Genomic DNA, 14552 nt, shown 5'->3' with positions numbered 1-14552 from the left:
GGACCAGATGGGTTCACAGCCGAATTCTACCAGAGGTACAAGGAGGAGCTGGTACCATTCCTTCTGAAACTATTCCAATCAATAGAAAAAGAGGGAATCCTCCCTAACTCATTTTATGAGGCCAGCATCATCCTGATACCAAAGCCTGGCAGAGACACAACAAAAAAAGAGAATTTTAGACCAATATCCTTGATGAACATTGATGCAAAAATCCTCAATAAAATACTGGCAAACAGAATCCAGCAGCACATCAAAAAGCTTATCCACCATGATCAAGTGGGCTTCATCCCTGGGATGCAAGGCTGGTTCAATATACGCAAATCAATAAATGTAATCCAGCATATAAACAGAACCAAAGACAAAAACCACATGATTATCTCAATAGATGCAGAAAAGGCCTTTGACAAAATTCAACAACCCTTCATGCTAAAAACTCTCAATAAATTAGGAATTGATGGGACGTATCTCAAAATAATAAGAGCTATTTATGACAAACCCACAGCCAATATCATACTGAATGGGCAAAAACTGAAAGCATTCCCTTTGAAAACTGGCACAAGACAGGGATGCCCTCTCTCGCCACTTCTATTCAACATAGTGTTGGAAGTTCTGGCCAGGGCAATTAGGCAGGAGAAGGAAATCAAGGGTATTCAATTAGGAAAAGAGGAAGTCAAATTGTCCCTGTTTGCAGATGACATGATAGTATATCTAGAAAACCCCATTGTCTCAGCCCAAAATCTCCTTAAGCTGATAAGCAACTTCAGCAAAGTCTCAGGATACAAAATCAATGTGCAAAAATCACAAGCATTCTTATACATCAATAACAGACAAACAGAGAGCCAAATCATGAGTGAACTCCCATTCACAATTGCTTCAAAGAGAATAAAATACCTAGGAATCCAACTTACAAGGGATGTGAAAGACCTCTTCAAGGAGAACTACAAACCACTGCTCAAGGAAATAAAAGAGGATACAAACAAATGGAAGAACATTCCATGCTCATGGGTAGGAAGAATCAATATCATGAAAATGGCCATCCTTCCCAAGGTAATTTACAGATTCAATGCCATCCCCATCAAGCTACCAATGACTTTCTTCACAGAATTGGAAAAAACTACTTTAAAGTTCATATGGAACCAAAAAAGAGCCCGCATCGCCAAGTCAATCCTAAGCCAAAAGAACAAAGCTGGAGGCATCACGCTACCTGACTTCAAACTATACTACAAGGCTACAGTAACCAAAACAGCATGGTACTGGTACCAAAACAGAGATATAGATCAATGGAACAGAACAGAGCCGTCAGAAATAATGCCACATATCTACAACCATCTGATCTTTGACAAACCTGAGAAAAACAAGAAATGGGGAAAGGATTCCCTATTTAATAAATGGTGCTGGGAAAACTGGCTAGCCATATGTAGAAAGCTGAAACTGGATCCCTTCCTTACACCTTATACAAAAATCAATTCAAGATGGATTAAAGACTTAAATGTTAGACCTAAAACCATAAAAACCCTAGAAGAAAACCTAGGCAATACCATTCAGGACATAGGCATGGGCAAGGACTTCATGTCTAAAACACCAAAAGCAATGGCAACAAAAGCCAAAATTGACAAATGGGATCTAATTAAACTCAAGAGCTTCTGCACAGCAAAGGAAACTACCATCAGAGTGAACAGGCAACCTACAAAATGGGAGAAAATTTTCGCAACCTACTCATCTGACAAAGGGCTAATATCCAGAATCTACAATGAACTCCAACAAATTTACAAGAAAAAAACAAACAACCCCATCAAAAAGTGGGCGAAGGACATGAACAGACACTTCTCAAAAGAAGACATTTATGCAGCCAAAAGACACATGAAAAAATGCTCACCATCACTGGCCATCAGAGAAATGCAAATCAAAACCACAATGAGATACCATCTCACACCAGTTAGAATGGCGATCATTAAAAAGTCAGGAAACAACAGGTGCTGGAGAGGATGTGGAGAAATAGGAACACTTTTACACTGTTGGTGGGACTGTAAACTAGTTCAACCCTTGTGGAAGTCAGTGTGGCGATTCCTCAGGGATCTAGAACTAGAAATTCCATTCGACCCAGCCATCCCATTACTGGGTATATACCCAAAGGACTATAAATCATGCTGCTATAAAGACACATGCACACGTATGTTTATTGCCGCATTATTCACAATAGCAAAGACTTGGAACCAACCCAAATGTCCAACAATGATAGACTGGATTAAGAAAATGTGGCACATCTACACCATGGAATACTATGCAGCCATAAGAAATGATGAGTTCATGTCCTTTGTAGGGACATGGATGAAATTGGAAATCATCATTCTCAGTAAACTATCGCAAGAACAAAAAACCAAACACTGCATATTCTCACTCATAGGTGGGAATTGAACAATGAGAACACATGGACACAGGAAGGGGAACATCACACTTCAGGGACTGTTGTGGGTTGGGGGGAGGGGGGAGGGATAACATTGGGAGATATACCTAATGCTAGATGACGAGTTGGTGGGTGCAGTGCACCAGCATGGCACATGTATACATATGTAACTTACTGCACATTGGGCACATGTACCATAAAACCTAAAGTATAATAATAATAATAATAATAATAATTACAATAAAAGAAAAAAAAACAAAAACAACAAAAAAAAAACAACAAAAAAAAAACAAACAAACAAAAAAAAATACAAAAATTAGCCATGCATGAGGGTGGGTGCTGTAATCCCAGCTACTCCAGAGGTTGAGGCAGAAGAATCACTTGAACCCAGGAGGTGGAGGTTGCAGTGAGCCAAGATCATGCCATTGCACTTCAGCCTGGGCAACACAGCGAGACTCCGTCTCAAAAAAAAAAAACCCTTTAGCATTATTTGGGTTCCTTCCTTGCAGATGCATTAACTTTTCAAGCACATAAAATATTGTTCAAAGAAAAAAAAATTCATTTTACTAAGAATTTACAACACAATTGTTTAAATGTCCCATAGGTCACCATAATGGCAGCTTACCAGATTGAAGATGCCAGTAATATGTTAGTGTGGTTTGCAAGAAACTTCAATGGAGGCTCTGCAAGCAGTAGACAGGATAAAATTCCTCCACCAAAACAGTGGAGCATAGCAGTAAACCAGCTTGAAATAGGATTCTTCCATGCCAATGCAGCTGCTCCTGAAATGGTAAAGTAAAATACGGTCTGTGATCATTATACATTTATTAAACAAGCCCCAAAGTACAAGTTGCACTAAACAAATAAACTTCTTAAATTCATAATTTTCAACAACTATTATTCATAGGTGTGCCAGTCAAAATCATTAAAAACCATATCTTTTATTCTTTAAAGCAAGACTGGAAACATTTTGTTAATGGGTGATTTTTGGCACTTTGGCACCTTTAAAATACTCTGTTCTGTTTAGGCTGTCATTGCCAGTTTCCTAGTAATGGATTATTATAAACAATATTCTCACTTAATGTCTCCTTCCATCCCAAACCCTACAGTAAGTACTCCCAGACAATATGTCAAAGTGATTTATTAAGAAAAATTTACAATCTTAAGTATATTGGAAAATAAAGAAGCTGAAATAAATAAACTAAGCTTTCAACAAGACATGTGAGAAACAGAGTAACAAAATAAACCTAAAGGTGAAAGGTTTCTTAGGAATAGATATTTATACTACCTCAACACGAGTCTTAACTAATTACTTATTAATTGTAGAGGAAAATAATAACTTGAGAGTGGGGGAAACCTTGCAGACATCACTGTAAATAACATCAAGTGACTTCTGATATGATACACTGAGAACACATCATCACTTCTGTGGTATCTCTTTTTTTTTTTTCTTTGAGACAGAGTCTCGCTCTGTTTCCCAGGCTGGAGTGCAGTGATGCGATCTTGGCTCATCACAACCTCCACCTCCTGGGTTCAAGCAATTCTCCTGCCTCAGCCTCCCAAGTAGCTGGGACTACAGGCGCCTGCCACCACGCCCAGCTAATTTTTGTATTTTTAGTAGAGACGGGGTTTCACTATGTTGGCCAGGCTGGTCTCAAACTCCTGAGCTCGTGATCCACCCACCTCGGCCTCCCAAAGTGCTGGAATTACAGGCATGAGCCACCGAGCCCAGCCACTTCTGTGGTATTTACAAAAATATACAACCTGAACTAATCGAATCAGACAAACCCAAACTGAGGGCTACTCTGAGAAAACAAAAACAAAAAACAAACAACAACAACAACTGGCTTATATTTTTTAAATGTCAAAGTCAAAAAACACCCAAAAAAAGGCCAATAAAACATTCTAGATATGAACAATGTCTCTAACTCAAACTATATTTATTTATTTGTTTACTTAATTACTTATTTATTTATTTTGAGACAGGGTCTCACTCTGTTGCCAAGGCTGGAGTGCAGTGGAGTGATCTCGGCTCACTGCAACCTCAGCATCCTGAGTTCAAGCAAGTCTTGAACTGAAATAGAAGACTATTTCAGTAGCTGGGATTACAGGCACGTGCCACCACACCAGGCTAATTTTTGTATTTTTAGTAGAGATAGGGTTCCGCCATGTTGGCCAGGCTGGTCTGGAACTCCTGGCCTCAAGAGATTCACCCGCCTCAGCCCCTCAAAGTGCTGGGATTACAGGCATGAGCCACCACACCTGACTTCCAACTCAAATTATTTTATTTTAATGTACTGGCATTTAGAAGAGAAAAAAGAAATTTCTCTGTCCTACCTTAAGATGTTTGAAATATGCTATCAATAGAATTATTTTCCCCAAAATTCTTAGCAACATTTGTCACATTGAGACCTAAATCTAATTCCAAATATAAGATGTTTAAAATGCAAATAATCACATATGAACTTTAATATCAAAATACTTTCAGCCAGGCATGGTGGCTCACACCTGCAATCACAACATTTTGGTTTGGGAGGCCAAGCTGGGAGGACTGCTTGAGTCCAGGAGGTCAAGACCAGCTTGAGCAACATAGCAAGACCCCCGTCTCCACAAAATATAAAAAATTAGCCAGGCTTGATAGTACACACCTGTAGTCTCAGCTACTCAGGAGGCTAAAGTGGAAAAATCACTTAAGCCCAGGAGTTCCAGGCTGCAGTGAGCCATGATAGTGCCAATGCACTCAGCCTAGACAACAGAGTGAGACCCTGTATCAAAAATAAATAAATAAATAAACAACTTCATCATGAAATGAAAGCTACAAAGAGAAATAAAGTCACACTGTACTTCCATAAATATACTTAAAATCACATCTACAAAATAATCCCAAATTCTGGCAAAATGAATCATTAGACTACGCTTAATAGTTTTATGAACTTACAGTTTTAACAAAAGTTAGAAAGATATTTTGTTAATGCACTGCATACATGACTTCTTTATTTTCTTGTACTCAGTCTATTTTAGTTCCAGAGTGTGTCCCTGTTTTTAAGAACTACTTGCACTGTAGCTATTTTCAAAACAGTTGACATTCAACTTGCTAGTGGCTGACATAACTTCTAGAAAGAAGCCTGGGAATGTTCTAGCCTTCTTAAAGCTTCAACTCTACATATTACATATTTTTAAATTACATATTAGTTTACTTTTGCTTTAGTCTTTCCCCTTTATAGATTTATCTTCTTTTTAAAAAGAGAGAAAAATGAACACATATCCTATATGCCTCAAGTACGCTTTTTCATCAAAATTATTTTAAAATAATCATGTAGGCAACAGAGGCTTACAGATTATCTATGACACAATTCAAGGAGTTTTAGATCAAGTTTGGGGGATTTTTTTAGTTTTTAAATTTTTTTAAATTTTTTCAGAGATGGGGTCTCACTATGTTGGCCAGGCTGGTCTCAAACTTCTGGCCTCAAGTGATCCTCCCGCCTCAGCCCCCCAAAGTGCTGGGATTACAGGCGTGAGCCAGTGCAACCAGGCTTAGATCAAGTCTGAATCATAGTGGGCCAGGTAGATCCACACACTCACCTTGTAGTTATTCCCCAGTTCCTTAATGAGTAATTAGAACAGACATACTTGGCAACTGACTCAATGCCCATACAGATTCTCTGATTTGTGGCATAAGGAGCAATATGGTATAATGGATCACATAGAAGCCCCTAGATATTCCTCTCCTCACCAACAAAGTAACCAAAAACAATACCACAGAAATTGGTGCCACAACCAAAGACAAAAAGGTGGTGATAGCTATCACATTCCACTAACTTACCTGTTTGATCGAAATATAAGACAGATGGATCTTGGAGAATGGCTATGAATTATAAACACAGAAAGGTCGTGACTCTAATTGCAGCTAGTATTTAAGATGTAGTATTTTTACGGGGTCAAATCAACACAATTCTTATAACTTGGAAGCAAATGCTTTTTTCTTCCTATTAATTTGCAAAAAATCTCAGAAGCACTTTGTGCTTTGTTCAACCATTACAGTCTTGCTCCAGGTCTATGTTAACACTCTTGCTCTCTAAAATAGTCCAGAGATTTTGATCACATTGAGAGATCACACATCACACTGATCTGCTGCACTGATGACATTACACTGACCGGGTCTGAAGAGTGGCAAGTAGCAAGTACTTCAGTTATCTTAATAAGATATATGCGAACCAGAAAGTAGGAAGTTCAAACCCTACTCCTGGGTTTCTGTCTAGTCAGGAGATAGAAAATACCATTATTTAAATAGAACTCAGTAGGTATAAAATTGTTAACTAGGTTATTGAAAAGGCAAAAAGTAAATACTATGTTATCACAGAGTTCAGTTCCAGAAAGCAGCTACTACTCTGGGGGAACAATAGGCTGAAATTATTAAAATTTACAAACTTGGTGGAGGAGCTCTTTAGAGCCCACACTGAAACCCCTGTGGAGGAAACACTGCTCAGGTGGTGTTCTAGACAGCTCATTCATTACACAAATAAAATACTGAATTTAAGTTCTTATCCCAAGCTACCTAGCCCATTATTGATACACTCTGAACTAGATGCAGGTCTCCTGACTTTATGAGCTCTTTCTACCACAACATACTCCCTGACTAATATTTTGTGACAGGTCACCCAAATATTCTAACTTTTCTTTCACTTAAAAAATATTAAATAAATTTAAGCAAAATTCTTTAAACTCACAGAAGTAAATTATGAACTGTCATTTCTGAAACATCCCGGACTAAAACCTGGATTTTTTTTTTTTTTTTTTTTTTTAATAGGATCTAGTTCTGTCACCCAGGCTGGAGTGCAGCGGCACAATCTCAGCTCACTGCAAACCTCCACCTCCCAGGTTCAAGCAATTCTTGTGCCTCAGCCTCCTGAGTAGCTGGGATTACAGGCACGTGCCACCACGCCTGGCTAATTTTTGTATTTTTAGTAGAGGCAGGGTTTCACCATGTTGGCCAGGCTGGTCTCAAACTCCTGGACTCAAGTAATCCACCTGCCTCAGTCTCCCAAAGTGCTGGGATTACAGGCATGAACCCGTGCACACGGCCTCTGGCTCTTTAAATCATGTAACAAAGGGGCTTTGGGGAGTGTCATAAATGTTCTATTTTTATCTGCATATGGGTGTGTTTGAAAATCCACTGAGCTGTACATTTATGACTTTTGCACTTTTCCCTGTTTTTACACAGGGATTCATAAAGACATTGCAAAACTCAGCTGCCACCACTGCTGCCACCTTTCCAGGATGCCCAGAACAGATAAATTCTAGACTTACAAACTTTCATCTCCCACAAATTACAGGAAAGGAACAATGACAAACTTTATTCCAGGATTTAAATCATAGAAACGACAGAAATCATTGGAGAAAATAACCATGTCAAGTGACACCTTATTGAGAAATTGCTAATTATTGAAACCAGGAACAGTAAATGGGCATGCAAAGATAAGGCACAGAATAGTAAGAAATTTTGGAATTAACCAGATCTGGAGTCAAGAACTAGCTCCATAGTATACTAAACCATGTGACTTAAGGGAGGTTATTTTATCCCTTAAAACTATTCCTCATCTATAAAATGAGTTAAATAATACCTACCTTACAGGAAAGTGTGAGGAATAGAATTAACATACTGAAATGTTCTCCCAGTATCTAAAATCAATGATGGCTACTATTATTGTGTAGAAAAGGTAGTGCAACCTTATGGGACACTATCAAAAATAAAGAAAAAGCACCAATAAGTCTCTTTAGGGCTATAACAGCATCTTTCATTGCGGTATCCTAAACATCTAATATAATGCCCAATACAGAGTTTCAATGAATATTTGCTAAAATTAATTATGTATGACTCGAGAGAGGTTAGCAGAATAGTCATGGCAGAATTTAGAGTAAAACAATACATTTTGTGTGTAATAGAAATTACTGTAGTCAGGAAGTCTTATACAAAATGGTGGTTTGATGTGAATGTAGGATTGAAGAAATGTGTTTATTTTAATGAAGACTTCAGAGACATTTAAAATGTAAGATAAGATAGATTAAAAGAAATGATGTAAACTTCCTGTTAAAATGGCTTCTCACTGGCAACCACCAAAACAGCATATTCCAACTTCCTAATAAAATGCCCAGGAGACGGAGAAAAGAAAAACAAACAAACAAAAAAAACTTACACTATCAGCCCAAACTGAAAACTATAGCCAATCACACGCAAGGGTTCAGGAGGATTCACATGTTTGTTCATGAGACAAATGGAGGTAAACAAAGAAAAAAATTAATCCCACTTGTTGTACTACCTGATGTCTTTTATGTCTTTGTTTATGAATCAAAAGTTACATAGAAGGCTGGAGGAGTATTATCTTTCCTGGGATTTTAAAGCCAAAAACCTGAACCAAACAAAAATGGAATGCAGTCCTTCACACCTTAGGCAGAAAAGAGTTAATCCCCTTTATCATTTTGCCTCTGGTGGCATTTTTTAAGATCTAGGCAGACAGTACAAAAGATCCGATATAAATGGTGGGAAAGTAGGGAGTGAGGTATTGTTAGTGGTAGAGTGCATACCAAAATAAAGTCTCAAGGAGTAACACGTCTGAGAGGGTAAATATATGAAGAACTCTGGCAGTAGTATATATGAGAATTATAGTCTACTGTAGGTGGGAGTTCTAGAGAATCAATCACTGGGGGGATAGGAAAAAGTTGCCAATTAAGTAATGCATACATATTCTAAGTAAAAATCTAAAAGAAATGGTGTTGGAGTAGGAGGAGTACACACATATTAGCTTCAGTTCTGACTATGAAAAAGGAATGCTGACCACATAAATAGAGAGTAATACAAGCTACTCACTCCATCTACTGACAGAGCCTGAACAAATGTATCTTATTCAAAATGAGTTAGAAGAAAAAAAGACATATATGGGGTGTAAAAAAATTACCATAGGACATAAAGTGATTAAGATCCAGAAGATTCAAGTGAAATCGATAACATTTAAGAATTAACTACGGAAGAATCCAGAGAAATTTTCTACAATATAATGTAAACATTTACTCCAATAGACTTCCAAGTCTAAAAGAAATAGATGATTCCTGAGAGAGACATAAATTACCAAAATGACTTAAGTCTGGATTGGAAAAAAAATAAGATTTACCCATTAAAATATACCAAGAAACATAAAACTACATAGTTGAAGTCTACCAAATATCAAAGAACAAGCAATGCCTATTAAATAAACCATTCCAAGCTTAAAAAATGGAAAGCTTCCCAATCTATTTTACAAAAACAGCATAACCTTGGGCCCAAACTGAGGGTCACACAATAAAATAACCTAATAGGCTCATTTCTATTATAAACATAAATGCAAAAATTTTACATGAAGTACTGCCAAATCAAAATCCCTAATGAATTAAAATAATGTATCAAGTAGTTTAGTCCAAGAATATAAGGATGATTCATCATTTTTTTAAAAATGTAATAATGTAATTCACTACATTACATTTTTAAATGAGAAACCCAATATGATCTCAATAGATTTCGAAAAAAAAAAAATAGCACTTGATAAAATATGTCACCTTCTCCACCAGGATGGTGTAAAGATATAGGGATATCCTAGAAAGTTGGGAATAAAGTAAAACTTCCTTAAAGTGTCCCTCATAAAAACCTATAGCAAACATCACTCTTGAGAAAACTTTAAAAGCATTCTCATTAAATTCAGGAATATCAGGAGTAAGACAAAGTCACTCACTATCATTAGTATTCAACAAAACACTCTTTAATATAAAGAGGCTAGAAAAAGAAATGGAACCCGGGTTCTTGGCTACAAGCAGCAAAAACCAACAAACTTAAGCCATAAAGAATTCATTGGAAGGATTTCAGTAGCTCACAGAAAAAAAAAAATGGGAGGCTAAAGAAAACAAACAAGAACTAAGGACATTCCAGAGGTCTATGCATGTGTGGGATGATCTTAGTAAAAGGTCTAGAGCAGAACCAGTTCAATGAGCATAGAGCATACTCTGCTGAGATCATTGAGTTCCAACTGTTCTATCCAGCCATGAACAGACTTGCAAAGGAACATCTATACAACAAAAAACACTGCAGATAGATTACAAACCTATACTTTTATAGAACTATAGAATTTTTTTAAAAAAGATCAAGGACGAGTATTTTTATAACCTTAGACCTGAGAAACCCCCTTCTTAAAATACACAAATCCCAATAGTGACATAGGAGAAAAAAATTAATAGATTTTTTATGAAAAAGTAAAAATATTATGAAATTTTTTAAACTTCTGCCATAAAAGACAATATAAACAAAGTTAAAAGATAGCAAGAGTTATGGGAAAAAAGGACTACAGACATAAATAGAATGAATATCCATGATCCACAAAGACAGTCAATAGAAGACAACAACCTACAGCCCAATAAGAAAATGGACAAAAAAAAAATTAAGCAATTTACATGAAATACAAATGACAAATAAGAGGCACAAACTCATAAGTACCATGACAAATGTAAATGAAAAATTGTTTTCTGATCATCAGAATGGCAAGATATTGAAGACCAATAATAGAACTGTCAAAGGAAATGGGCAGTCTAACACACTTCGGGTAAAAGGCTAAACAGGTACACTGTTCACTCTTGTGTCTGAATTCTATCATTTTTACCTCTTTACAAGTACTGGTACTGTATGATACTATATTAGTATTCAATAATCACGTGGTTCTCAAATTTTGGAATCTCAGGAGCCCTCTACATCCCTAAAAATTAGTAAACAGATTAATGCTTGCCAAGGATAGGGGACAGCTTACACAAAAGTGCAGGAAGGAATTTGGGGTGGGTGAGGAAACTGTTCAGTATCTTGATTGTGATGGTGGTTGAATGACTGTATGTGTCTGTCCAAAAACACAGAACTTTTTATTAAAAATGGTGAACAGACTCTATGTAAATTACACATTTTAAAAAATCGGACTTAAATTTCTTGACAACGCCAAAAGGTTTTGTTTATGTTGGCTACAAGTATCAATACTTAGCATCTTAGAAATTATAACTGAGAAAATTTTAAATAGTTGTGGAGGCTAAAGCAACTCCAACATCCGCCATGTTGACTTATGATTAACCCCAGTTCTGGGATTGCCTCTAAGATTTATATTTTATCTACTGTTCCTTGTGTAAAAGTATACACTTACCAATCTTGCCCTTAGGTCAAACAACCTTGACGCTATTTCACTCACCATAAATCCTGCTCTTAAGCAACTGTCCTACACATCTCTGGTTGGGGGTTGGGAGTCGGGTAACGGGGTGATCCACCATCTCCTTGGGGCCACCCAAGACATGGCTTCTGTTCTTAAGTCCCTTTGAAAGGTTTCTTTCTAAGAAACTGGATTCCTCAGCCTTTCAGCTTCCTCAGCCTTTGGGGATAGGACTGCATAGACCTGTCCACTATGCAACAATTGTTCTTCATGTTTTCATTTTTTAAAAAGTAAATGTATTAAATGTTAACATAAATAATGTATTCTTCAAGCCTGGCCAACATGGCGAAACCCCGTCTTAACCACTAAAAATACAAAAATTAGCCGAACGTGGTGGCAGGCGCCTGTAATCCCAGCTACTCGGGAGGCTGAGGCAGGAGAATCGCTTGAACCTGGGAAGCACAGGTTGCAGCATTGAGCCGAGATCGCGCCACTGCACTTCAGCCTGGGCGACAGAGAGACTCCGTCTCAAAAATAATAATAATAATAATGATAATGTATTCTTGATGAAAAATAACTTTTCCAAAACAAAAAACATTTAGTGAGAAGAATCACACTGTTGTACATTTTAACAAATGTCTGGCTTCAAATAGAAAACTGTTAGATTCTCATATCTACTTCCTTCTGTTGCAGTATCACAATTCAGGTAGCCTCTGGAAAACTCCACTGTACACTTTTGAAAAAATGAGAGTGAAAAAGATAACATCTGCATATTATTATGAAAGTAATTTTAATGGCAGTGTCAGAGAATCCCATGGGTCCCTGGACCACAGTGTAAACATCTGATTCAGCCTATACAAAAAAAAATTTTTTTTAATCAAATTCTGAACATGTAGTAGCAACAAAACTTACTTTTTTCAAATCAAGGAAATAATATCTTATGCAGATAATGTGTTCTACTTTAATGCAGTAATACCATCCTCATCCAGGTCAAAATTTGTACCAACGATTTAAACTGAGCTACAAACTTCAACATAAATGAAAAATATTTCTGAGGTCTCAGGATTTTTTAAAACCAGTAAGTAGTCCATAAGAAAGATACAGCATCATCCTCCAGACCTCACTCATCAACTATCTGTAGGGCAAGGCAGATGAAAGACAGCAAGAACACAAAGAAAGCACGCAAAGAAATGCCTGACCTCAAAGAAAGAAGAGGTCCATACAACTAAAAGGACAGTAGAATAACTACAAAAGTAAAGCAGTATTAGAGCAAACGCACCCTGGTGTAAAATCCAGTAAAATACAACTACTGTCCCTTGATCGCACTGCTAAAGGAACTCAAAATGCTGTTTCAAGACTATATCCCCATTCTGCAGATAGTGAAACTACGCCAGGTTAACTCTTGCTTGTACAGTGTCCATCGTGACTGTGAAAAGGGGAACGCACTCGCTTCTCACAAGCTAGGCAGGGTGTTAGGACACTGCGTGAAGGGGTATCCTGGTCTGGCTACAGGAGGCTTTTTGTTTCAGTGCTTCTACAACTTTCATAACTGGAGAGTAGTCCGCAACCATCTATTACTCCAAGAGACTGAGTCAGAAACCTGCTGTCTCCTCACGTGACTTTCAAACACTGTGCGAGCGAGTGGCGGTACCGCCAGGAGGCCGCGCAAGCCCTGGGCTGGTGCGGATATCTGTGGTTCCGAAACGCTGCGGCAGCTTCTGTCAGTCCTGGGACTGATGCGGGCAGTTGGCAAGGTCGGCCCTGCTCGCCCAGGCTAGGGCGTCGCGGACCCCAGGTCACGCCTCCTTTGAGGAGTACTAGAGCCTCCTTCCTCCCCCGCTCTGTTTCCCCATCTGCACTCAGTAAGTCAGACCAACCGGCCCTTGGCGCCCCTCCAACTCTACCATCGAACTGTCTGAGCTAGCGGCCACTCAGCCGCCCACCCGACCCACCCGACTTAGACGGTCCTCGCCGTCAGGGGCACTCTGAGGGGTCCGGCCCGCGGCACCCCGCACTCACCCGGCTGACGTTTCACCGCCATCACTGACACCAGATAGTGCGCGATGTCAAAAAAAGGAAACATCGACGTGCGGGAGAAGGCCAGAGCCAACTCGTCCCATGGAGAATCCATAACGACCACCGACCGCGGCAACCGAAGCAGCCGCGGCTACTGGGTCCCCGCGCGCGCGCGGTGAGGGGTAGGAGACTGGACAGCCGCGGCCGCCCCCTCCTCCGCGCCGGCTCCAGCTCTGCGCGTGCGCCCTGGCGCCGAGGGGGCGGGGCCGCGCTTCGCGGGAGCCGCAGGCTCACCGGCGCTAGGCGGGTGGGCGGGGCAAGCGGGTTCCCGGCGGCTCCAGCCGGCTCTTGCCTCGGTTCTCCTAATAAGGGTCCAGCGTCTTCTTGGTCCTGGGCGCAGTGCGGGACCTGGAGAGCGTGCAGATGAACAAAACACGGTCCTCAAGGGGAGACGCTCAGAGTTGGATTTATTTCTGTAAATTGATGTCATTCACCTAACATTTATCGAGCAACCACAGTGCAAGTCACACTGTGACTTACTGGAGATATAAAAATAAAACAGTAATATCCTGCCCTCAAGAACTATGCGTTCCCTGAAAGAGATTTTTTTATAAAAAGAGAAAAAACGCACATAATGGTACAAAAGCAGGTACTGAGACGCATAGCTGACCTGCAAGAGCAGTTCCGAAACGAAGATTACAATTCTGGGAAGTGAGTAAAGTGACATGTGAGCTGGACTTTAAAAGTTAAGTGAGAAACAAAAGCTAGGTGGGAGACGGAGGGAGGTGTTTTGGGTTGACTACAAAGTGAGAAATGAGGTTGGGAAAAGTCCTCGAATGGCAGACAAAGCCAGGCAGTTTGGCTCCAGAGGTTAAATTCTTGATCAATCACTATGTTAAGTTCAGAGCCAGAATCTCTTCTCCTAATCA

General features: G+C 39.1%; 1 protein-coding gene across 2 annotated transcripts in view; it reads right to left on the bottom strand.

Annotated features, from left to right (window-relative positions):
• TMEM38B (transmembrane protein 38B) overlaps nt 1-13895 on the bottom strand; it is a 90578-nt gene extending 76683 nt beyond the window's left edge. Inside the window, exons 1-2 of one of the 2 annotated variants that reach the window (XM_054500387.1) lie at nt 13627-13895; nt 3030-3186 (exon numbers count right to left, since the gene is read on the bottom strand). In XM_054500387.1, the coding sequence (XP_054356362.1) occupies nt 3030-3186; nt 13627-13738 (269 nt within the window). In that variant the 5' untranslated portion in view covers nt 13739-13895. Of the gene's footprint in view, nt 1-3029; nt 3187-5052; nt 5075-13626 lie in introns of those variants that run through there. The other variant, XM_063649784.1, reaches the window with a different exon arrangement.
• Between the last annotated feature and the right edge of the window lie 657 nt (nt 13896-14552).

The sequence above is a fragment of the Pongo pygmaeus genome, chromosome 13 (assembly GCF_028885625.2).
Source record: "Pongo pygmaeus isolate AG05252 chromosome 13, NHGRI_mPonPyg2-v2.0_pri, whole genome shotgun sequence".
Taxonomy (NCBI): domain Eukaryota; kingdom Metazoa; phylum Chordata; class Mammalia; order Primates; family Hominidae; genus Pongo; species Pongo pygmaeus.
This window is presented reverse-complemented; position numbering and strand designations above follow the sequence as displayed.